At 37.0% G+C, this 26,050-nt stretch overlaps 1 protein-coding gene across 1 annotated transcript in view; it reads right to left on the reverse strand.

Annotated features, from left to right (window-relative positions):
- Window positions 1–882: 882 nt before the first annotated feature.
- Window positions 883–26,050, reverse strand: part of Bend2 (BEN domain containing 2) — a 59,790-nt gene continuing 34,622 nt past the window's right edge. Inside the window, exons 8-15 of the mRNA XM_085684499.2 lie at window positions 25,448–25,597; window positions 23,945–24,094; window positions 19,270–19,368; window positions 15,442–15,642; window positions 14,225–14,346; window positions 11,529–11,718; window positions 5,800–6,003; window positions 883–3,854 (exon numbers count right to left, since the gene is read on the reverse strand). Of these exons, the coding sequence (XP_085540625.1) occupies window positions 3,721–3,854; window positions 5,800–6,003; window positions 11,529–11,718; window positions 14,225–14,346; window positions 15,442–15,642; window positions 19,270–19,368; window positions 23,945–24,094; window positions 25,448–25,597 (1,250 nt within the window). The 3' untranslated portion in view covers window positions 883–3,720. The remainder of the gene's footprint in view (window positions 3,855–5,799; window positions 6,004–11,528; window positions 11,719–14,224; window positions 14,347–15,441; window positions 15,643–19,269; window positions 19,369–23,944; window positions 24,095–25,447; window positions 25,598–26,050) is intronic.

The following is a 26,050-nucleotide window of genomic DNA, read 5'->3' on the forward strand; positions in this document are numbered from 1 at the left end:
ATTTCTATAGACATTCTTAAATATAACCTGATGATTTTATATAATGTTACGTGTATATATGTCTTTGAGGCTGAAAAACAGGTTTTAAAGACAGAAGAATAACTTTAAGCCAAAGGCTAAACAACATGAGATTAAAAAAAAAACACTGCAGCAGATGGTAACTGAAAAAAAAAAAGAGAACCCGATTCTGATACCCTCTTCCCCATCATGAAAAGGCCCAACCCTAGAAAGTAATCATGAAAGAGCTCACTTTCTGATACCCTCCCTAGCCTGCTTCTTCTCAGGCTCTGGGTTATTTCTGTGCCATCCAAGGAAACTCATAAGCCTCATGGAACCTCAAAACAGAAATGAAGTTGATGTAAGAACATAGTTTTAAATCCTTGCCCATTTATGTCTGTGGTCTGAGATTTGTAGCCCAATTATCTTCCAAGATTATTCTACAAATTATTTGAGATTGCTAATTAGTACATCCTAAAGGAGAATGAAGTGTTTTATAAACATAGTGTAAAAGTTCACTATAAACAGTGTATTGCCTATATTTGCTTAACAAAGAAAGAAGTATCCTAGATGGGTTTCAGTTATGAGACTGACTGGCCAGGTGGTGGTGGCACATGCCTTTAATCTCAGCACTCTGGAGGCAGAGGCAAGAGATCTTTGTGAGTTCAAGGCCAGCCTGGTCTACAAGAGTGAGTTCTAAGACAGCCAGGGCAAACACAGAGAAACTTTGTCTCGAAATGCCCTCCCCCCAAAAGTACATCATTAACATGAAACACTATAAGATAACCTTAGTATGAGTTCTATAAAATGTGTTCATTAAAAAAAGCAACCAAAGAATTTATGTTAAGGATAGTTTAAATGTTTATTCATTACATTTATCTGGACAACAAAAAGTAAAGATAAATGTACTTTTCAAAAGCAAGTCTTAAAAGTAGAAAGTTATTGAGCTAACACAACAGGATTAATCTGTAAAGTTTTGAAGACAGCAAGTGTACAATAAAGTATTCAGTACCATTATGAAATTATCTTGCAGTATATGATTTTCACAGAAGATATACACGTTATATTTCAAACCATGGGAACTATTTTGAGTACTTTATACAAATAAAGGGCATTGTTTGGACTTGAAATGCAATGAAGTACTTGTCTAGCATGTATGAGTCTTAAAATTCAATCCTTCCAATTCCAAAATAAAAAGCCAATAAATATCAAATATGACATTCATCCATACCTTTTAATTTTAGTCATCCCAAATTTAAATTTAATTCCTCTAATTGTTCAGATGTTTAGCAGTTACATAGTCCTGGTGACTATCACAATGAACAACTTAAGTTACTTGTGTTTCCGTTTCTGTAGAAAATGTGTTTGTAGGACTTCTCCAAATAACTTACATAAGCAATGGCCATTATATCTTGAAAATTTGAAAACAGAAAATCTTAATCTTGTATTTTTTTCCAAAAGGGCAAATTTAATTTGAAATCTGTAGATGAGGTTTGGAGTTAATTCTTGCCCAGCATACAATTTCACTTTTCCTTTTAATTGTATTTTAACTACCAAATAGTTGGATGTATTTCTGAAGAACAATGTTATGCTTTGATGTGTGTTTATAGCATGGATTTTTATTTCTGTTAGAGAAACTGTCAATATTTGTGAAATAGGTTTAAACTAAATGATGAAGCTGGAGTGAGTCTAAATAATACTTGTCAAAATTCTTCTGTCTGTAGAGTTCAATAACAATCAACCACAAAAAAACCCCAAAAACATGCAACATTCTTCTATCTAATTATGGGAGATTTTTAAAACTATCTACCTTTGTAAGCACACCATTAAAATAAAGATGTACATAAAACACTATAGTTTTGTTAAGCTAAAGGAAAAACTTACTTTCTTACTTATTTATATAGAGGCATGAACCTTAAAACATCTATTTCTTTTGTTCTTTTGGTGCCAGGAATTAACCTAGAGTCTTGTGCATGTAAACATGTGTTCCACCACTAAGCTATTTCCACAGCTATCTACAATGTCTAATACGTCATGAATAATCAGTATAAAGTCATACTACTTTGTACTAAAACTCTAAAAGTTAAATTTAGTTTTCAAAAAAGTTGTGTGTGTGTGTATGTACATACATACATGTGTATATCTTCTATAATTGGTCACAAAACATTACTATCTCTCACAGGTTGTGAAAATAACAGGACTTCAAAGTAGCTATACTATTTAACTGACTTACAGTGCCATACTTTTCACTAGATTTTTTTCTCTGATTTATTAAAACTCTGAAGTTAGTCAAGGTCAACTATGTAAGATCGAATTTTTGTTTATACTGAAAATTTTCATGAGAAAAGTTTAATGAGCAATTTAAAATTTACTTCAAGTGCACACAATTTTTGATATGTCTAAAGATAAAAGATGGCGTTATGACTTATAAAATGTTTCCTAAACACAAATATTCAAATAATGGAATTATTCCTGTGGCTAAAACATCCAATAATTTGTTCTACAACAAGGTACTTAAAAAAAAACAAAATATTATTCATGAGCAAGATGGATGTTTTTCACTTTTCCAATATTTGTGCCGTATCCTTAAAGACAGTAGTTCTCAACTTTCCTAATTTGACCCTGTAATACAGTTCCTCATATTGTGCTGCTTCATAACTGTAGTTTTCCTACTGCTGTGAATTATAACGTAAGTATCTAATATGCAGGATATCTGATATGCCTCCCCAAAAGGGGTTGAGACTCATAGGTTGAGAACCATTGCTTTAAAAGCACTTTTCTCTGAATTTTGTCTTATACATGTTGTCTTATATATGAAATACTGTCAACTTAAATTTGTGTGCATTTGACTAGTATACTATATCTGAAAAATGAGAAATATATTAAAAATTTTACCCAGACATTCCAGAAATCAAAAATAATTTCAGTGCCTGAATTTGGTAAGATTCTTGTTATTCGCAGACATTGTTAATTTTAATTACTGAAAGGAATGCCAACTCCCCTGGTAGTTTTCTATATTCAGCCTGAGCAAACTTGTGTGATAAAATGTTATCAAGAGGTAATTTAAGGAATATCAGGAGTAAATCAAGGCATCTAGTTTTTTTTCCCTGAAAGGTTTAGGTCAAATAAATGTGACAGCAACCTTATAATTGTATACAATGTATAGGAAAGACACTCAAGATGTTCTGGCTATAAGTAAATAATACCTCCTTTATGAATGAACCCGTTTATACCTAAGTTCTAAAGGGTCAACTCACTTGGCAAATTTCTATTGTATGCAAGTTATGCTTAAAAGATTATGGGCTGTCCTAAGTATAGTTCTCTACTTACATGTGCGTTGCTTATACTCATTTTTCTTCCATCATTAAGTGCTAAGTATCCCATCCTCACTCTATATTCAAATAACCATGTAAAACAATCTTTTAAGAATTTCCTGGTATTATCCTAACTGGTGGCTCAAGACAGCAGTATATTGCTCCACACTTTGTCCAGAGACAAAAGTATTTCTTGAAAGCAGAAGATCTTTTGTCAATTATTAGGTAGTCAATTCAAAATTTTGTCATTATGACAGGTTAATTATAGTAATACAACTTCAGAAACTTACAGAAATGATCTACTGTTTTAGAAAAATGGGTAGGTAAGTGCTTCAGTTAGTTTCATCAGACACTTTGGTCAACTCCATGGAAGGAGATGCTGCTAGAAATTAGTAATGGCATTAGAATGCTAGAAATTAGTAAATGACAGTCTTGGGTCTTGTCTAAGAGTTTGGAGACAGATGTTGATGGCTGTCACACACAATTTCCAATAATATTCAGTTTCTTCTAGATCATAATCAGGGTAGTTGTCCTGAAGAAATTCTGGTGGTAAAAATTTAAAACAGAACAGTTACTTGAAAATCACTTCTCAGAGAAACTAATTCATGCACTTAGTTTTCCTCCTTTACTGTCATTTCCCCCATTTTTCAGTGCTGGGAATCAAATCCAGGTCTATAACTGAACTGAACACCCAAACAAGGATCTTAAGAATTTAATGAACTGAAATGCACGGATTGCAACCATTATTTAATGAGCTGGATTAATCTTTTTATAATAAATAATTACATAAAACATCATTTCAAATCATAATAATCTCCAACGAACTCATTACATGCCAGAACAGAAATTCTTAGCTGTCTTAATTACCAAGATCAACACTCATTGTTAAGCATCTCAACCTGCATCTAACCTATTCATTATCTCAAAACCAACTATCTTAAATCGTTGAAATGTATGAGAAACTGCAGTGTCTTCACACTTGGAGACTCAGGAAGCTAGCAATGCTTTTTTTTTTTTTTTTTTTTTTGCTAAGGAAAGGTGAGAAAGCCACATCATTCAAGAACTGTTCTTAGAGAAAGTGGCAAAACAAGGGCAGGTGGAGAGAAGAGATATTTATTCGTATATCAAAGCTGCTCTCAAATGCTTTTGCAGGTTAATGCCTCAGTGTTTTGATCCTTTAAACTCTGGTGGCCATGACATGTCAGAAATTGTTTGTAACATTGTTCTATTTCTGTTTCTGCAAAATTAATAAGCTAATAAATCAGGACAACGCTGATAACAAAGCACCAATTCAAAATGTTTAGCAATACATGTGTTAGAAGGTTTCACATCCCCAATACTACCGAGATCAGCAGTAGTCTAGAAGGAAGCTTCTGTAATAAGTAACTGGATTCAGTAGTAGACTGTATTTTGATGAATGTTTTTATTCCTAGGTGTGTTTGTGCTGGTACACATGTGCTTAAGGAAGCCAGCGTACCGACAACCTTGAGTGTCATCCTCAGACATGCCAAGGAGTATATTTGAGACAAGGTCTCTTACTGGTCTAGAACTCACCAATTAAGATAAATGACCGGCTATCAAGCCTCAAAGAGTTCCCTGTCTCTGTCTCCCCAGTCCTGGGATTATGAATGTGTACCACAATGTCCTGTGTTTTCACATGGGTTCTGAGAAGCAAACTCAGATCCTCACGCTTGCAAAGCAAGCATTTTTTTTATACTGGATGACCTATCTCCCTATCCCCTGATGGACACTTTTATAAAACTAAAAACAAGTCATGTGTCCATGACCAAAAGCTGTAGCAGATAGTGAACACAATGTGCTATATTAGTGTAGGTTTCAGCTGTTTGTTTTAAAGGTGAAAAACAATTGACTGAGACGATAGCAAATGCTTACAAAGGGAGCTGTAATTTAGGTTTCTTTAGTTTAACCTGAAATATCAGTGTTGTTCTAATTTGCTGGAAATGGAATTATGTGGTATGAGGAAGAACCAAAGATTTATAACAGGAGGTCAGGTTTGGAATCAGAAGTATGTATATCTGTGTTGAGCATTAGCAACATGAGAAGTATTCTATTTTCTCCTGTGTCTAAATTTAAGATCTCACAGAATTTTGGAAGAAAGATTTCTTGCTTCATTTACATGTGTTATAGGTGTAGAACCAACACCAGGAAAATTCTGCAAATCAATGAAAGCCTTCATTTTCAACGCTTTGCTTCAGTTAGTGAAAGTTGAGTTACAATACCTATGGCAGACCATAGTCAGTAGAGCCTTCCCTATCTTAGTTTAGTCCATTCAAGACAGAGCAGTTAGCCTTCAAAAGCCAAATGCAGAGAGAATTACAAATTATGAAATTTATTAGTCCTCAGTGAAAGAATTAGTACAACATCGATCTCTCAGAGGAAAGACAAATGAATTTGATTATTCTTTTTGCCCTTTTCTCCTAATACCATTGACTTGTATTTATTCTCTTATAGTCTACATGTAACAAACCTTTGAGAGCACCAATCCTATTGGAATCAAGGGCAAACAGGCCACAATCTGTATTGCCATAAACATTACTTCTAATTAGGATTTTCTCTGGAAACAAGTGGAGAATGATGTATTTGGCTGACAGATCTGGGCGCAATCGGGTTTTTGCTATTTTCAGTACTGAATATGGTATTGGTATATTTCTAGATGGATCTCCGAGATATACTAGAAACAAAACAGAAAGACAGATTAGATTGTACTTTTAAAATGCACTGTTAGAAAAATTAATTTTTCCAGATTTTTAGTTTCAAGAACTAGAATACTTAAAATAATTAAACATTAAGTTTCTAGTGTTTTGATTTTATAGGTTTTTGAGCTTTTCTGAGAGTAGGTTAAAAACAAGAAATTGGGTGGATAGGGAGATGGAAGGGATCTTGGAGGACTTGGAGGAGGGTAAATAATATGATTTAAATACATTGTTTTAAATTCTTTGAAATAATTTTAAAATATAACTTAAAATTTTAAATTATTTTTAAAAATTAGTATATCATGAGACATAAGAAGTGAGATGTATATTACTGCTAGCATATGCCACCATTGTTCAAAAAGATGCCTTTGTGTTCTGCTACATTCTGGCATGCAATAATTACTAAAATTAAATTTAGGTAAATTTAGTTGATAAATTCTAATCAAGTTTATGTATTATTTCCCTACTCACAAAAAAAAGACTTTCAAAAATAAACAACATAATTCTTACTGATGCATTTAAACTTTAAAAAGTAGGTTTTCTATTTAGTAATACATTCATCTCTACACAAACAACAAACTCTGGATTGTCATAGATAACATTATTTTAGATATCTTAGTAGAACTGAAAAATTATTTTTCAACTCTATAGATTATTAGCATCTACTTTCCACAATGATTGAAATCAATCATACGTGAAAATTACTATGCATTATATATGACTAAAGGTTATTTGTGGACAAAAATGTCTCAAAGAAAAATGGTATGATTTTTACAAGTCAATAAGTATTTTTGTCTTTTAACAGTCATCACTCAATGCATAGGAGTACATATGTTGAATCACACACATTAAAACAGAGTAGATTATTTAGAACCTTCTAATTGGGCCCAAAGCCTTAATTCTAGGAGACTGATATACTAAGATGATAATTTAGTTCCACAGAACCTAAGAAAATATGGGATATAGTATTTAAATGAAGGTAAATAGCCCTGTGGTGGGTAAGCCACTCCTAAAAATAAACTTTCAACAAAAGGCAACAAATAAAGAAAGGAGTCAGTTAAATAAATTGGAATATACCAACTCTGGAATGTTATAAGCCAATATAGAGCAATGATTATAAAGACTGTTGATTTTTGAGGGAAATATACCTGAAAAGAGTAATTATGTAGAAATTCTAATGTTTCAAATATTCATTAGAAAAATATCCTGGAGAAAATGTTGTAAAACACTAAAATAACTCTGAGGCCTCTCAGCCTTAGTGCTTTCCCCCCTCCTCTGGGAACCAGGAATCTAACAATTACCCACATATGTACTGAAATGTTGGGAACTTTCCATCTCCCTGAGTCTTTGTGAATGTTCTCCAGATAGAACTCAGTTATTGAAATTGGGGCAAGTTAACCCTTAAGATGTTGACTCAGTTCCTGATGCTTTGACTCAGTCCCTTGGAGGGAGGTCAAAGTAACCCTCAAATGTTTCCTCTTACCTCACCTGATCTGGCAACCACCCTCCAGTCCTGGCTCAGCCCAATTATTGTTAATAGCCCTTTAAATACGCCAATCCCAATAGTTGGAAAACAACCCAAGTCCCCCCCCCCCCCGCCTTGTTTCTATGACTTTTTGCTTTAAAAGTAGCCCTTATCAGCTATTCAGTGTCTTTTGGCTTCGCAAATGCTGAAAGACCCTGTCTCGACAGAATTAAAAATCCTCATGCTTTTACATCAATTGTGGTGTGAGGGTGGTCTCTTGGGGCAACTCCTCCTGGTAGTTGGACTTCAGGGTCCAACATTTGGTGCATTTGGCCAGGAAGTAGTCACCTCCAGACCCACTCCAGACCCACCCAGTTGGAGGTAAGTAAAAACGAGCTTGCTTTTATGTCTGTTTATTGTGTTTCTGTTTCAGTGTAATCGTGAGTCAGTAATTTGAAAATTGTACCTGTGCAGGGCTAGTATTGAAATGGGACCAAAGGAGGGAGGCAGACATGTCCTGAGACCCCTTTGTCCCAGCCTGCTGGGGGACACTTCATGGGCATTTTTGAGGGAGGGGCGATCAGGTCGCCCTAGTCCCTGGGAGGCATGATCTGTCTCCATCTGTATTTACTTTCAGTTTTGCTCTGCACGGCTTTTGATTTTTGAGTTTCTGTCTGTCTTTTTGTATTTTCATTTTTTGTGTGTGTGCATCTGTTTGAACTTAAATCTTCTGCTATTGGAGCGCCTGGCAGACAGTGGCATCCAGGAAACATGTAGTGCTTACCAAATCCTGGGGCAGAGGGAAGGTGGGGGACCACCCCTCGGTACCAGCCACCTCTGGGCGCACTTCCACCAGTCGGCTGTGTGCCTCGATGGGCTCCAGGCCAGCGGGGAAGCTGGCTGGGGGGGGCGGCGCCACCCATGGGTGCTGAACCACCCCACCCCAAGTATTACAGCCCAGCCCCCCACTCAGGCGCAGCGCTCCAACCTCCCCGACTCCCCGAGCCTCTGCCTGGTACCCTGTGCCTCTCTGCCCGCATGCCCACTCAGCTGCACTCTACATGCACCCTGAGCCCACCCGCTCCCGGCATTCAGGGAACCGGCCAGGCAGGGCGATAAGGAATCGGAAGGCTTCAAGGGCGAGGCCTCAAGCACCTCCATCATCTCGGGCGCCAGCAGCTGTAATGGGTTTGCTTGAGCTGCCCAACAGGCAGTGGGCAGCAGCTCCCAAGAGCAGCCAGTCCTGGGCAGAGCTGGGGCACACCATGTGGTGGCTGTGGACGGATGGAGAGGCAGATAGGTACACCATACAAAATGAAATTGGACATTTATTCTGGGAGTTATGGATGAGGGAAGGAAAAAATGGGGAGAGACAGAAGCTACTTCTTCTTGGGAGGGACAAGAAAAGAGAGTGGCTGAGGCTGCAAGCTGGGAGGGAGTGGGCGTGGCTTGTCTTTTAAAGAGACAGAGCATTACAGCAGCCCACACCAGCCCACCACCAAACAGGGTGCTTGCACAGGGACCTTCATTCCCTGGTGCCCTAGAAAGGGAAGGACCAGCCTCCACTCCTCAGAAGGCTATCTATGGGGACACCCTGGATAATGGTAGGTAGAAAAAACTTGGGAAGGGGAATGAGAACTTGCTTTATTCCCTCCTTCCTTGAGAGAAATGTAGCTTTTCTGCATCCCTATGATCTGCTCCCTCCTGGACCCCCTCCACCCCCTTCCTCCTTCTTATGCCCATCTCCATCCTCTTCCCCCCCCAGAAAGCAGTTCCTGCACCCATTCCTAGGAGCCTGCTAGAGAACTCCAGCCCTCTGCCCTCAGGCAGCTGCATCTATGCCAGGAAAGTGGAGGGACTCCACAAGGAAGAGAGGGACCTCCCAAGAGTTCCCTTTTCACTCAGTAGCAGGCCAACTACAATACCGGTCTTTATCTGCCTCTGATCTTTACTTATAACTCTTCCTTCTCTCGGGACCCTCAGGCCCTGACTGCATTTATAAAATCTGTTCTGGTTACTCATCAGCCCACTTAAGATGACTGTCAGCAGTCCTTACAGGTGCCCCTTACCACAAAAAAAAAAAAACAGCATGTTTTCCTTGAGGCTCAGATGTTGTCTCAGTTCCTGATGTTTTGACTCAGTCCCTGGGAGGGAGGTCAAAGTAACCCTCAAATGTTTCCTCTTACCTCACCTGATCTGGCAACCACCCTCCAGTCCTGGCTCAGCCCAATTATTGTTAATAGCCCTTTAAATACGCCAATCCCAATAGTTGGAAAACAACCCCCCTCCCCGAGTTCCCCCACACCCGCCTTGTTTCTATGACTTTTTGCTTTAAAAGTAGCCCTTATCAGCTATTCAGTGTCTTTTGGCTTCGCAAATGCTGAAAGACCCTGTCTCGACAGAATTAAAAATCCTCATGCTTTTACATCAACTGTGGTGTGAGGGTGGTCTCTTGGGGCGACTCCTCCTGGTAGTTGGACTTCAGGGTCCAACATTTGGTGCATTTGGCCAGGAAGTAGTCACCTCCAGACCCACTCCAGACCCACCCAGTTGGAGGTAAGTAAAAACGAGCTTGCTTTTATGTCTGTTTATTGTGTTTCTGTTTCAGTGTAATCGTGAGTCAGTAATTTGAAAATTGTAGCTGTGCAGGGCTAGTATTGAAATTTTAAAAATTTAATTTAAAAAATAAAACAGCATAAAAATTCTTCACAAAGTATGGTTGCCAGTTGGTTCAATATGCTGCTTAGTGAGAGTGAGGTTAGGGTCAGAAAAGAGTGAACCGGGCTGAAGAGATGGCTCAGAGGTTAGGAGCACTGCCTGTTCTTCCGAAGGTCCTGAGTTCAATTCCCAGCAACCACATGGTGGCTCACAACCATCTGTAATGAGATCTGGTGCCCTCTTCTGGTCTGCAGGCATACATGCAGGCAGAATACAGTATATATAATAAATAAATAAATCTAAAAAAAATAAAATAAATAAAAAATGAAAAGAGTGAACCATGTTCCTCCAAAAGAAATTTCATTTGTCACTATTGTGGCTGATCTGGCTCTTGCCAACATGAAGCTCTAATTGCTTTGTTTGTTTTGGCTTCTTTGTCTTGTAGTTTTCATTTTTGATTAATTCAATCAGTTCAGGTACAGCTTTAACATGTACAGCAGTTGAATTACTCATATAATGAAAAATGTGTTTCTTCATAATTCCCTTTGAACATGATCCTCAGTAACAGTCCACTGAGTGTTGACATGAATGCCAGGGTAGAGACCCTAGGGATCACTCATTTGGTAGTGATGTTAAAGGCCAGCATCCTGGGGAGAATGTCATGGAAAGCACAGTGGCTGGTGGCTCAGTAACTTACAGAACCACTGACACTTGACATAGTACACAGTTGGCAGTGAGAGAATGCCCTAAAAATGTGATTTAGTCATTTCTACTCAAACCCCTTACTGAGTGAGCACCACCAGTGTGCCATCCACAGAGACCAAAACTAAAAGCTGATTCAGCTGTAGCTACTTCCTGTCACCTGTGGAGGACAGAACCGATGGTGTCTTATCTCAGAGCTCTCACCAGAAAAAATGTCATCAGAAGACAACTCTCTTCAGGAAGAACAATAAATTCAACATAACATTTAAAATAATCAATGTCAGACCCTAGTATCTTTGTTTCATTAGCTCATTACTTTAAGTTGTTACAATTTCTTACAAAAGTTTTTCAACAAGCATAGAAATAGAAAATAGTACAATAAAGCCTACAAATGTATTGCCCAGATCCACTGACCAGAGAACTTGTATTTAGAACTCATCTAGTACCTAGTTTGTCCAGCGTGGTGGCACATGCCTTCAATCCCAGCACTCTGGATGCAGAGGCAGGTGAAGCTCTGTGATTTCAAGGCCAGCCTGGTCTATGGAGAGAGTTCCAGGACAGCTAGGGCTGTTACACAGAGAATCCCTGTCTCGAAAAAACAAACAAACAAACAAAACAAAACAAAACCAAAGAAACAAACAAAAACTCAAAGCAAAACAACAAGAGCAAAAAACTCACCTAGTTCATCAGGAATGATGAATGCAGTATCGGTGTTTTCAGGGTTAGCACTAACATTCTGTTCACAACTCCCAATTTCTCTTATCACTGTCTCCCTGACCTCCTGAAAGCACTGAGATGGGCCCTCACCCTCAACATAACCATTTCTGATATTCCAGTTTGTGGAGATGGGCACACTGAAGTTCCTATCCTGGAACACAAAATCATTATCTATAAATAGATTTGCATAGTGAGAGAGTATGTACATATGTCAGCATCTACCTAGCCCCAGACTCAAATTGGTAAGGAAACAACTAAACATTTCTAAAATGGAGGATGACATTATAAATATCAGGCACCCCAGTACTACCTTACATTGTCAAGACCTGCTATTTCTAAGCTCTGTCTAATGAACTGCTCAAGCCAGTGGTGTGATAAGTATTTCAGGAAAAAGATAAACACATGAGTGTTCCTTGAGGATGGGATGTTTTGTTTTGTTTCTGCTTTTTAAAATATTTTATGCTTTTGTTTTTGTTCTCTTTTCCTAATGACTTTCAAATCTGGTTATATATTTAACTTTAGGAAATTATTGCTTACAGTTGAAGAGAGGAAGGAGGAATCATATGAGCAAGAGGAGTCAAGATCATGATGGGGAAAACCAGAGAAAGCTGACCCAAGCTAGTGGGCGCTCATGATCTCTGAAATGACAGCTGGGGATCCTGCATAGAACCTAACCAGGCCCTCTGAATGTGGGTGACAGTTGTGTGGCTTGATTTACTTGTGGGGCCCCTGGCAGCGGGAACAGGACTTATCCTGGGTGTATGAACTGTCTTTTTGGAGCCCATTTCCTATGGTAGAATGCCTTGCTCAACCTTGATGCAGCCTGGCAGCGGGTAGAACCTGGTCCTGCCTCAACATGGTGTGCCAGACTTTGTTGATGCCTCAAGGGAGGCCTATGGAGGTGGGATGGGGGATGCAGGGGAAGCAGAAGAAGTTGAGGGAGGGGGAACTGGGGTTGGAATGTAAAATTATAAATAAATAAATAAATAGAAATTATTGCTTACAAAAACACCCAAACTGGTTTCCACTTTCACCAAACAAGGGGGGTAGGCTCAGACATTTGTAATGTGTTACAAATGTGAGGTCAGGGCAAGAGGATCACTTGAGCCCCTGAATTTGAGACCTATCCTGGTGAGACAAGACATAATGGGGCAAGTCTCAATGAACAAAAAGTGCCTCCTGTGATTCTGATATGTACACTGATATGTACAACCATTGTTCTAAGTCAGGCCCCTCAAACTTTAGGGTTCTTATAAATCATCTGGAACTGGGGGCTCGATAATGCAAATTTTCCTTCTGTGAGTCTGAGGTGAAACCCAAGGCTACGTTTCTCACAAGGTTTCTGCATCACAGGGCCACTTTGAAAGCCAAGGACCTATATCTGGCCTCTTATAAAGCACAGTGCAAGCACCAGGCAGATATTGCTTCTTTTCCAAAGCCTAAGCAAATATGCAAATTACCATTTCCCAGTCAGCATATTGACTTTTGCATACAAATTGTTTAGGGTGCAGTTTTTGGGGGCTATAAAATGGAATGTTAAAAATAAGCTGATCTAGTTTCTGACAGATGGTGCTTGAGCTATCATTGAAATCCAGTCACTCACTAGGAAAACATCAACTCAGCTACAAATACTCCTGGCAAACAGTTCCATAAATTTACTCTAAAGGGACAGACGTGACTAAATATGGTAACAATAAAGTGGGGTCCTTAGAGAGACTGGTGAAAATTAGGAACTGTTATTGACTTAAATACATTACCAGGAAGAGAATATATACGGCATTCTTCTATAATGGATCATTTAATGTTAAAAATAAATCTCTAGTGGACTTTTAAAGTGGAATACATGAGAAAGAAACTACACTCATATTGCCATATACTACACAGGCTAAAAAATACATGTCATATGGGCTGAGGAAATTGTTCAAAAGGGATGATTACTTGTATAACCACGAGCACCTGAGTTTAAATCCACATAACAAGGCAAGCATAGCTGTGAACACATATATAACAACATATAGGTGGGGTTGGATAATCACGGAGGCTTACTGACTACTAGCCTAGTTAAAAAGTCAGTAAGAAACTGTCTTAAAGGAGATAGGTGGAGAGTGATGGAGCACGATACCCAAGTCCTCCTCTAACTTCCAAGCAAACACACAGAAGCCTGCACACAAGCACACACACACACACACACAAACACACACACCCATAAACAAAAAAGGAGAAATAAAAGGAAAGAAAAAGTAGATCTGTAATAATTTAACCTTAACATCTATTCTTTTTAACAGGTCCCATCATCAATAGAAATGAACAAGTAGTGAAGGACCTGGCCTGTGCTTTCTTCTGTATAGACCCAGCCACAACCGCTGGCATACCTGCTTTTGCATGTATGTGTTTCAGTAAGATATGGGGAAAGGCTTAGTAAATATTTTAATATATTAGCTATAACCTAATATTTTATTTCTCTTGAAATCATTTTACAAAATATGAATATAAAGTAGGGAAACAAACAGGCAATACAATCTGGAAAAATAATCTCTTCCTACCTAAGTCAATTAAACAGCACATGGCCTGAAGATTTTGAGTGCTATGCTATGAATTCTGAAATTTTACCCAATATGGAAACAGCATTTTCTATAATAAGATAGAAGGAAACTTACTGTGGGTATTTCTGTTTCGGCATACAACTTCTCAGTCATAAAATAAACAGCAGAAAGACAGTCTTCCCAGTCTTTTCCTTGCTCACTCAAGTCATAGTTTGTAAAAACTGTCATGAGGTATTCTACAAACAGAGGAAGTAGTCACAAAAATCGAAAAAGAAACTAACAAAGACATGAATAAGAAACGCTTTATTTAAAACAAAAAGGATCTTTGCTCTTCCTGATCTTTATTCTTCTTTGTTATTATTTTTTAACTGTTTTACCCTGGGATTTTAGAAGGTCTACCTGATGAAAAAGCTTTGTTGCATTATCTCTTCATTTCACATATTTCCTGAAAGCATTCACTTGGGGGAGGGGCCAATACTTTGATCTTGGTGATTTAGGAAAAAAGAAAGTGCTAACTCTTTCAAGGTTCTAAGACCACTTAGGGAATATTAGAACTCAAAAGAGGCAACACTCTGTGAAGGGAAAAGAATGTCACTGTAAACATGATGATGCCACGTTCTATACACTGATACACTTGTCATGTCTGTCTTCCCCTAAATTATTCCTTCAGCATAAGATATTCTTTGTACACCATTCACCCAGACAAAGATAAAGACTCCTCCAGAATAGAACTCAAATGTTCATCCTTAGGGATGCCTTCTCGGTGTAGCTGTCCTATTCTGAGCCCCTTCAACACTATTACACTGGAAAATATTTCTAACTGTTGCCATCTATGTGTCCCCTTATAGACTCTGAGCAATAGTCTACATGCATAATTCTTACACTATGGTGTGCCCAATGTCTATAAAATCTAGGACCTCAATACACATTCCTAAGATAAGATGATCTGAGTCAACCATGAGATCCTTCTTCAATGTTGTAAGTTACTAGCACTAAAAGACTATTTCTTCTTCTTATCCTCTATTTATTTATTTATTTATTCATTCAGTCTTTTCTTTATCTTTCCTTTCACAAGTCTCAGTACTAAAATGTGACTTATTACTTAGAAACAACTACAATCAATAAGACTGGTATTAGTACACTATCCTAAAAACAAGTTTTTCTTTAGAATCTATATCCATTGTGCATCATTAGATTGTAAAATCAGTATAACCCAGTACAATGAACAGTTCAAAAATTCAGATTCCATCACTATTTCTTCTAACTGCCAATAACATTCATTATATGACAAAATGGTGATAAAAACAAAATTCTTTAGTAACTTTACATACCTCTTATTGCAGACATTTTGTTATGATCCGTGAATATACAGTGTGAAATTTGGTCAGCAACTGTATTCAAAAGGATTTCCTCAGATAATATCAGGTTAGCCAAGTAGCAGGTTGCACAGCTGGGTGTTGGCTTGTTTTTTGCAGCTTCCAAATGAAAATTAGATAACCTGATGTTTCTTCTTGGATCACCAAGATACCCTTCTAAAATACAGGGAAAAATCAGAACTTGATAGTAAGACCCTATTTTTGAAGACAGTACACATTTTGATCACATGTCATAAACAACTTAACTGACCAGGTAGCTTCCTCCCCTGAACATACTTGGGGGGGGGGCGGAGTAAAAGGGAGCAATGAGATAGCTTTCAGAGGACCAGAAGGTGCTATGAATGCTTCTAGGGAAAAGTCATCAATAGTTTTACCAAGCTGTGAATCCTGTGACCTACACTAATGACCAGCATGGCAAGATATGCTCAGGTGTGCAATAGTGGCATAAATGATATGGGGGTAACCATTTGCATTCTGATTGGAATTGTAGGCCCACTCTACAGGCAGAAATACATGTCTGGTAGTGAAAATATAGCCAAGAACTCATGCTTGGAGACCTCATGAGCCAAAGGAGAGAACATACTACTATTATTCTTCTAAAAGAACATAGTTAATATCAAACTGTTCTCTGAATCTATCTTTATATACATACAATAGTGCATATATTAGACTTCATCAATGATGTTTCTTTGTGTGGTGAAAAGTGGCTAACAGAAACTCTCAGCTGATCAAAGTGCAGTGAGCAAGCATCAGTGGAGTTCTCAGTCACAAATGCAGTTCAGAGACCATTACAGAAGAGGAGGCAGAAATATTCTAAGAGACACAGATTGGGGATGACCAGAGTAAAACAATGTATTTTGGAAATGACAGGACCGCTGTACTCATGAACTGCCAGAAGCTATGGTTGCCTACACAAGAACAGAACAGTGAAACTTCTGGAATAAAGAAGGGTAGCTGACCAGCCCCTATCCCTAATTGAGAAACTATTTCAGTTGATGGCATCTTTGCAGAAGAAAGTCAGTTTTCTTTAACTTTGTGGTCAATGGTATGTTTTCTATGCTCCAGTGAACCTCCCCCCCGCCACATCCATGAGTAAAGACGAAGCACAAATTGGGATCAGTAGACAATTAAAAAGATAAAGCACAGATTGGGAGGGGGTAGAAAGGAAGGTAGATATGGGAGGAGTCAGGAATAGGAATAAAGGGTGATCAAAGTGCATTGCCTGAAATTCTTAAAAAAGTAATAAAAAGGAAAGGAAAGTTTCAGGAAGAATATCACAAAAATTCCCAAGAGAATTAAACTAACTGATTGTTCACACAAATTTTACTTGAGTGAATTTTCCTATAATTATGTTTTTCTATTAAATGAGTCTCTTTGATGCTGTCTGTCCATATGATGACATTGCTCATCTTTGCTAGTCTTGAACTTGCACATTTCAGCTGTTTATTGACTTGAATAAATTTAATTATTAGGCCTCAGGTAAATATGCAAATATGTTGATTTGTATTCTCATTGCTTCCTTTTATCCCCCAAGTATGTTCAGAGTTATATAAACAAGTGTATATATGGGTCTTAAAGGTAATATATGAAGTATGTGGGGGATAATTAAAATTTTCAAATACCTCCCATTTACTGAGCAATTACTATATACCATGTTAATATTTACTTCTAAGCTCACTTTCACTACCCTAACAACTCCATAATTATCACTTACCAGACACCTCTGACCTCCACATGCATGCATGCAAGCATACACACACACACGTGTGTGCGCACGTGTATGTATACACACACACACACACACACACACACACACACCTGTACAGATACATAGTCTTGTGATAATTCTTTCTATTATTTTATTTATTTTTAAAATCAAGGTTGAAATGATATTGTATGTACATCTGAATACTGCTTTTGTCAGTTAATATATCTTAAACAGTTCTGGGATTTTTAATTTATTTTATTTTTGTGGTCTGTGTCTATTTAATTGAAATAAAATGAAAATCAGAGTAGTTTATTTACATTGTCAGAACACCAGTGGCAGTTAGCACTGAAGAATATTTTGTATTTGGTACTATTATTTTCATCTCTTCATGGATGAAAGAACTATTATTTAAGATTAGAAAGTAGTTGAGCCAGGTGATGGTGACACATGTCTTTAATCCCAGCACTTGAAAGGCAGAGACGGGGGCATCTCTAAGTTTGAGGCAGCCTGATCTACAGAGCAAGTTCTGGGACAGGCTCCAAAGCTACAGAGAAATCCTGTCTCAAAAAAAAAAAAAACCAAAAAAGTAGTTGAATATCACAAGATTAGTAAAACACACTGCTGACTGGTATTTGTATGTGGGCAGGCAGATTTGAGATCTCACACACAACCACCATGTTCCACGGTCTCGTATTCCACTGATAAACCAGAAGTCACTAACTAACACACTAGCATTGCTTATTTGATTTCAATTTTTCATGATTATATGAAAAGGAAAATTCTTGTACCACCCTCCAGGTTTTTTTTTTTGAAACAACGTCTTGTTATATAGTTCAGGCTAGTCTGATAATGCACCATGTAGCCCCAGATTGACTCAAACTCATAAAATATATTTGCTAGCCTCCCAAGTACTAAGTTATAGGCATGCAGACCACATCTGGTTTATGCAAAAATTTTAAATGCAATTTTTTATTATACCTTCCGGTAGAAATGTGATTAATGGATCAACTAGTACAAATACTTCTTTTTTTTCCACATTTATGCCAATTATTCATTTTGTAAAATATATCACTTTTTATTTATTTTTATTGAGCTCTACATTTTTCTCTGCTCTCCTCCCTGCCTCTCCCCTCCCCTCTCCTCCAACCTCCCCCAAGGTTCCCAAGCTCCCAATTTACTCAGCAGATCTTGTCTTTTTCTATTTCCCATGTAGATTAGATCTATGTAAGTCTCTCTTAGTGTCCTCACTGTTGTTTAAGTTCTCTGGGATTGTGGTTTGTAGGCTGGTTTTCTTCACTTTATGTTTAAAAACCACCTATGAGTGAGTACATGTGATAATTGTCTTTAAATACTTCTATATAAATATGTAAACAATCTTTTAAAAATTGCGCTGATTTATAATTCTTACAAGAGTGTATCAAAATGTTAACTTTACTATAAAAATTGTCCAAGTTTTTTCTAGTTTAAGAAACAAAATAACTACTATCCTTTAGGAGTTAGAAAATTTCCATCCATTGGCCAATCTCAGGACCTATTTGTGTAAAAGTGCACTTGTCTACAGTCACACTCATCCACTGATATGTCATATATGGTGGATTTCTTGTTACCACAGTGGATATAAGCATCTATGACAAAAATACCATCTATCCCTTTACAGAAAAAGTTTGCTGATCTGTGCTAAAAATATTAATAAGCAATAAATACTTAGAAATCAAGATATAAAGAGACTGTACAATATTTGGAAAACTTTCTCTTAGAGGCCATATAGCCTGGAATCTTCTTAACTCTGCAGCTGTGACATGTTAAGGCATTAAGAGTAAGAAACATGAACTTTAAAGTCAGAACAAATAGGGATAAAGCTTTACCAGAATCACTCACATCCTGTGATGTTAAATGTCATTGGGAAAGGCAGTAATAAAAGTATCAACATTGTGGGGTGATTATAAATGAGAAGAGACATTCCAGCTGATCATTACAGTCCCTTTTACAAAATGCATTCCACGCATGTCATTATCAATATCAGCTAAAACTATCCCACTAAATCCGAACAATGAAAGAAAATACTAAATCATTACCTTGGTCACTAATGTGTACTAAATCATTACCATGATCATTAACATGCTTCATGGAAGTTGCACAATTCATTTTCTGAGGTATTATTTCTGGTGCAGCTCCTTTTTGAAACATTTCAATAGGAAAAACATTGTCAAATTCTGAAAAATGAGAAATCTCACTCATTACTTTGTATCAATTGTACCATCCTCCAGTAATGGAGGAGAAATACGAAGATTCTCAGAAAAAAGAAAAACTTTGAAAACTTGCACTGAATGACTTACCCTCAAAGAATGGCTAAATTCAGCTCTTCAAACTGAAAGTATATAATGAAGAAATTGGTCTTGCAGCATGAGGAAGGAAGAAAGAACAACAGACAGAGCAGAAATGTGCATGTGGAAAAATAGATCATAATCGTATATTACTGAAGGGAAGAGAAAATGGTAGAGACATTGTGCTTTAGCTTTTAATTGAAATAAAATGAAAATCAGACTAATTATCTGTGTTGTCAAAAGACCATATAGTAGTTACCATTGAAGCAAGACAGAAAGACTGCTTGTTAGCATTCTATAAATTGAAATGTACAATTATCATAGGAATCATCAATTGAATTCGTGTGCAGTATTTCAAATAAAACACAATAGGTGCAAGTGTCTGCACATGTATATGGAGGCCACATATTGACACTGAGTGTCATCCTTGTTGCTCTCTATCTTATAGAGGCAAAAACCTCTCACTTAAACCCATAGCTTAGTGATTTGGGTTCCACCATCTCTACATCTCAAGTGCTGGCAATATAAGCAGTCTACCTTGCCCACCTGCCATTTATAGGAATGGTGAGGATATGATTCCAGTCAGCATTCTGGATCATCTCCCCTGTCCTGCTACTTTACTTCTAATATAATAACCCCACATAGGAAATGACCAAGATATTGTTAAATGGAAAGAAAAAGAGGGGGAGGGAGAGAGTGGCAGGGCAGAGAGAAAAAGAGAGAGAACCCTGAGCCTGAACCATACTATGGAATAGTACTTTGGTGTGGGAGGTCCTTCTGTATATGTGCTGCTTTTACTGGTTAATGAATAAAGAAGCTTCTTTCAGTCAATGACTTAACAGAATAAAGCAAGGCTGGAAAACTATATATAGATAGATAGATAGATAGAGAGAGAGAGAGAGAGAGAGAGAGAGAGAGAGAGAGAAGGCAGAGTCAAGGAGAAGCCGGGAATAGACACTCCAGAATCACAGCCACAGCCACACAGCCCTGTGACAATACACAGATTAATAAAAATGGGTTAACTAAAGATATAAAAGCTAGCTAGCAATATGCTTAAGTTATTGGCCAAGCAGTGATTTAAATAATATAGTTTCTGTGTGATTATTTCAGTTCTGGGTAGCTGGGAACAAACAAGCGGCCTCTGCTTACGGTACTCAGTGGTTTACAAAAAGGATTACTAAATTACTAAATCATGAAGTGACTTGGATGAATTCCCCAGATAATTATACTGGGTGAAATAAAAACCCAGTTTCAAAACATTTTTGCGTGTATGTATGGCATTTGAGTATATGTATACTAAAATGTTAAAAAAATAGAAAGAGGAAGAAGAGATTAGTGGTTGAGACTGGACAGAACAGAAGTAGGAGGGAACAGGTTTTAAAGAGCAACAGGTGGAATTCTTATATTCCTCGATTGCAATCATTTGGAAGCCTACAACTGTTCTAAAATTGCATAAAGTCAAATGCCTGTACATGCAAACATACAAATTCAAGTAAAACTAAAGAAATTTTAATAAAAATCAATGGATTGTATCAATACCAATATATTGATTTTGGCATTGTATTTAAGTTTTATAAAATGCTGTGTCTCACTGGAGAAGCCAAAATATTTTCAAATGACATTTAATTTTTTATTAGATTTAATTACAAAAAGTTACCACTACCCTACATGAATTGATTTAACACATCTAGAGTAAAGAATCTGTCTGTACTAAGAATCATTTGTAACTTACCAATTCCTAGATTAACAAAGACAGAGCCTGACATAGTTTGGCTACCATAATTTTCCAAAACATGTGGGTTATTCATTATCTGAGAGTTGTTTTCTTCACTGTCTGATAATTCTGTAAACAATATATTTTTCAAATAAGAAAAAATATATATGCATATATTTTATATCCAGCAAAACTAGTCTTCAGTAAAGAAGTGAAATCAAAAACATTCACAGACAAGAAATAAACCTTGTTAGGAGATGATTTGCCCTTAAAAATGGGAAATCCTTTGATTTGAAAAGTTATGTCAGCTCATGGCACGGCTCTATGAGCTCGGAGTGCAGAGTGAGAGACACAGGCTTTTTTATGCAACACTGGGGCACTGCTCAGGGACACCTGCTGGGATTCCCCATCACCTTAGAAAAAGGGATCTTCTGTGCTTTATTTGGGGGGAGGGTAATCTCTAAATTTTCCTTTCATGTGTTCAAAATAATTTTTTTCTAAACAGTTAAAAAAGAAAAAATATGTCAGAAGGAATACATAACCAAGAAGAAAGAAAAAACAATGAAAAGTCAGTAAGATGGCAACAGAGAAAATGCAGTGATTCATACACTGCTGATAAAAAGGAAAATGACACTACACTGGAAAAGTTCTTATGTTTCATATAAAGCTAAACACACAATTACCTAAAGAGCCTAATAATCACCCTTTGGTAGTTATCCCAGAGAAATGAAAACTGGTATAAAGATGTAAAATGGACTGACAAAATCTAAGCAATTTTAGAGAAACTATCAGGTCTGTCCAACTTGTATACTGTATTCCACATGTGAATACATGCAACCAAGGATAGCTACTGATGTGGTCCAAAACCAAACCACCAATTACTTCAAATATTCTGCAACCTTTTGTGGGTGATTTCTACTACTTGATTGTGTAGTTACTGACTGTGAACTTTGTAGATGACATCATCATTTCAGAATATCAAAAGACAGGACATGCATGCATTATTCAATACACAAAATATGAAAGTGGACATTTATGAATTTAGAGAACAAATTAGTAGTGGCCAGCATGTAGAGACAGGAATGGGGGTAATGTTGATTGATGGGAGATAATGTGGCTATAAAAGGGCTACATGAGAGCTTATGGTGCTTCTGAAACTTTTGGGGAGACATGTCCTTGATAAAGAATACATGACCCCCCAAATATGGTAAAATGGAAATACAATACACATGCAAACATGCTCACAAACAAATACAAGTAACAGAAGAGGAGAAGGCATGGGGAGGGCAGTAGGAGGGTGAGTAAGAACATAGTATATTGATACATGTATGAAAATGTCTTAATTAAACCCATTATTTTAGATGCTGACTAAAAAAATAGCAAGAGAAAAATGAATACACATAAAACTGAAGACATTTCAATACTATATGTTAATATTCTGGTTACAATTTTTGAGAGTCATGAAATACTGAACGAAAAGAGCCCAAACCACAAAATTTCTATCAGAAAATACCATCCTATAAAGGGTAAAGGTGAAGGGCTAGAGACATGACTCAGTAGTAGAAGTCTTGCCCATTCGCATGCTCAAAAAGGATAAAAAATGAAGGTAAACAAAAGATGCTCTCACATGAGGGAAAACTTTGACCCATTTGTCACTGGTTGAATTAAACTTAAAGAATAACTAATTGGTTGTGCATTGGTGATACATGCCTTTAATTCCAGCATTAGAAGGCAGAGGAAAGCAGATCTCTGTTTGAAGCCAGCCTGGTCTACAAAGTGAGTTCCAGGATAGCCAGGGCTATACAGAGAAACCCTGTCTCAAAAAACTGGAAGAAAACAAGATGGCTACTTGGTCATTGTGGCCCAAGCTTATAATGGTTTTTATTGCCTGAGAGAAAGATGTGAGTGGGTCATGCGAGCCTAAAAGTTTGACAAGTCTGGGCAAACACACTGAGATTCCATTGCAAAAATAAATATCTAAAGGAAAATTTTCAGATAAGAGTGATGAAATATTAAATCTTGAAGCACTAAAAAAGGCTAAATAAGCTAGCTTGGGCTACATAGTGAGTTCCAAGACAGCCTGAACCACAGACAGAAACCCACTCTCAAAAAATGAATTTGGTATGAAAAAAATATATAGATTGAAGAAACTGGATCACTTAAAACTGGTAGGAATATAAAATGATACACCCTTGATGGAAAACTGTTCAGCAGTGTTGTTTACATCAAACATGAAATTTTCATATAACCAAGCATTTACACTTTGGAATATTTATCCAAGTCAAAATTTATGTTTACACAAAAACCTACACATGAGCAAATAATACCATCAAAAAATATTTGATGAAAAATTTAAAATACCTGTACATGAACGGTTGTAGCAACTTATAATTAAAACTGGAAATAACCTAGTTGCCATTAAATAGGTGATAAACATGCTGAAATATACCCATGGTATAATATAATTATTTTAAAAACTATGGACATATTCACATGCAAAAAGATGAAATTGTGTTCTGTGAATTATGTTGCGGAAACATGGGTAGAACATAAAGGGCATTTCTATAGTATTTCTTACAACTATTATATGTATCTTAGTTACAATGTAGTTGGAAGTTTAGTTTAAACAAGAGCTACCACTAGCGGTGCACTGAGACTGTTATTGGATCTAGATGAAACAGCACTACTAATGCTATATTATTTAGAATTCACCAATTCCTGAAGAAGAGACAAATGATGCAGCAGCAGGTTCTTGGCTTCCAACATTTTCTGGTATAATTGGGTTATTCAGTGTCTCAGAATTGTCATCCACGATGCTCGCTGGGTGGACTGGCACTTCTATTAGTACAAGCTTTTCAATTACTGAAATACAAAAATTCTCAATCATGAATCTTATACTAATTGAAATTACATTTTGCTGACAAAGAGAAAGGAAAACATCCTCAAAGAGAACAAAATTCAAAGAACTGTACCAAAAGATTTACCCTTAAAAATGGCAAACAAAAATTCTTCAAATAGAAAGGATATTATAAAAGCAGGAAAGAAAAAGTAATAATGGAACAACCAAAAATATAGATGTGGAGAGACTGTGTCACCCATGTTTTGCTATTGGGAATGTAAAATGGTACAGTCTTTCTGGAAAACTGGCAGTTTAAAAGTAAACATGCTATTTCCATAAGACACACAAATTCCACGCATGACATTCATAACAGAGAAAACAAAAGCTTACATTTATATTAAAACCACACATAAATGTTCACAACAACTTTATAACTTGTGTGGTCTGAAAGAAAATGTCCTCCAAAGGGATGGCACTATTAGGAGGTGTGACTGTGTTGGTGTAGGTGTAACCCTGTTAAAAGAAGTGTGTCACTGCTCTTTAGAGGTTCCAGGTTTGATTCCCAGAGCCCACATGTTACCACAAAACTATCCATAATTTCAGGTCCAGAGGATCCAATGTACTCTTCTGACCTCCTTGGGCACCAGGCATCACAGGTACGCAGACATATATATATATATATATATATATATATATATATATATATATATATATATATATATATATAGGCAAAACACTCATACACATATAAACAAACAAACAAACAGATAAACAATGTTTTGTAAAAAGAATGCTAATTGGTGGCTCACAACCATCTGTAACTCCAGTACCAGGGGATTTGACCCTTTCTGGCCTTTGCAAGCACTATGTACAAAAGTGGTACACAGACATGCATGCAGGCTAAAACACAAAACATATAAAATAAAACTAAACTTAATGTTAATGCATTTTGATTTTAAAAAGTGTTATTTGGGACAAGAAAGACGGTTTAGTGTATAAAAAGTCTATCACAAAAGCATGAAGACTGGAATTCAGATTTCCCAGAACCCACAAAAAAATCATGCAGGTATAGAAGCCTACCTGTGGTCCCAGAACTCAGATCATCATTTATAGGGCACAGACAGGGGATCCCCAGAACAATATGATCAGCTAGAGGAAGAGATCTACCTCAGTAAATACAGTGGAGAACAATCACAGAAGGCATTCAACAACTCAGATCTCCAAAGACGCACATACATACAGACAGATATACACCTGCACACACACACAGACATACACGTCCACAAATGCAAACATAATATGCATGCATGCTACATACATACATGTGCAAAAATAAAAGTACTTCTTATACTGTGTATGTATTATTCCAAACTCACCTGACTCAGAAGATACAGAGGCAGCTAGAGTTTCAGGATCTGGAGGAACAACACGTCCTAATAAAGCAGGATAATACACTGTCTGTTTACATCCATTCACAATGGCTTCAGCTTTTTTTGGCAATTCTACCAATATAACTTCGTTGATCTCTGAAAGTAAAGGATTCCCAACCATGAATTCTACATAATGTAAAACTATCCTTGGGGGGGGGGTGAAGGGAAAACTTTTCTCAAGACAAAGACAAACTGAATAAATCTTCCTCTAGCATAGTTGCCCATATAAAGATCTAGCAAAAGACCTGCAAAGGTAATGGATATGCTATAAGGAGGGAAGTTAGAGAATCAGAAGGGAGTTGGGGGAGAACAATGGACATATTAGGAGCATAAATGTGGAAAAACTATTTCACCCTTAAATAAAAATGGTACTGCAGCTCTGGGAAACTGATTGGTGGTTTCTGATGGTACTATCGTTGCCAAAATATATTACCAAAAGATCTAGCAATTGCACTTTTGGAATTTATGAAAAAGAAATAAAACTTACATTTACACAAAAGCCAGTACACAAATGTTCATAGAGGTTCAGCCCTAATTCCAAAACTGGAT

This window comes from Myodes glareolus, chromosome X (assembly GCF_982192425.1).
Source record: "Myodes glareolus chromosome X, mMyoGla1.1, whole genome shotgun sequence".
NCBI lineage: Eukaryota > Metazoa > Chordata > Mammalia > Rodentia > Cricetidae > Myodes > Myodes glareolus.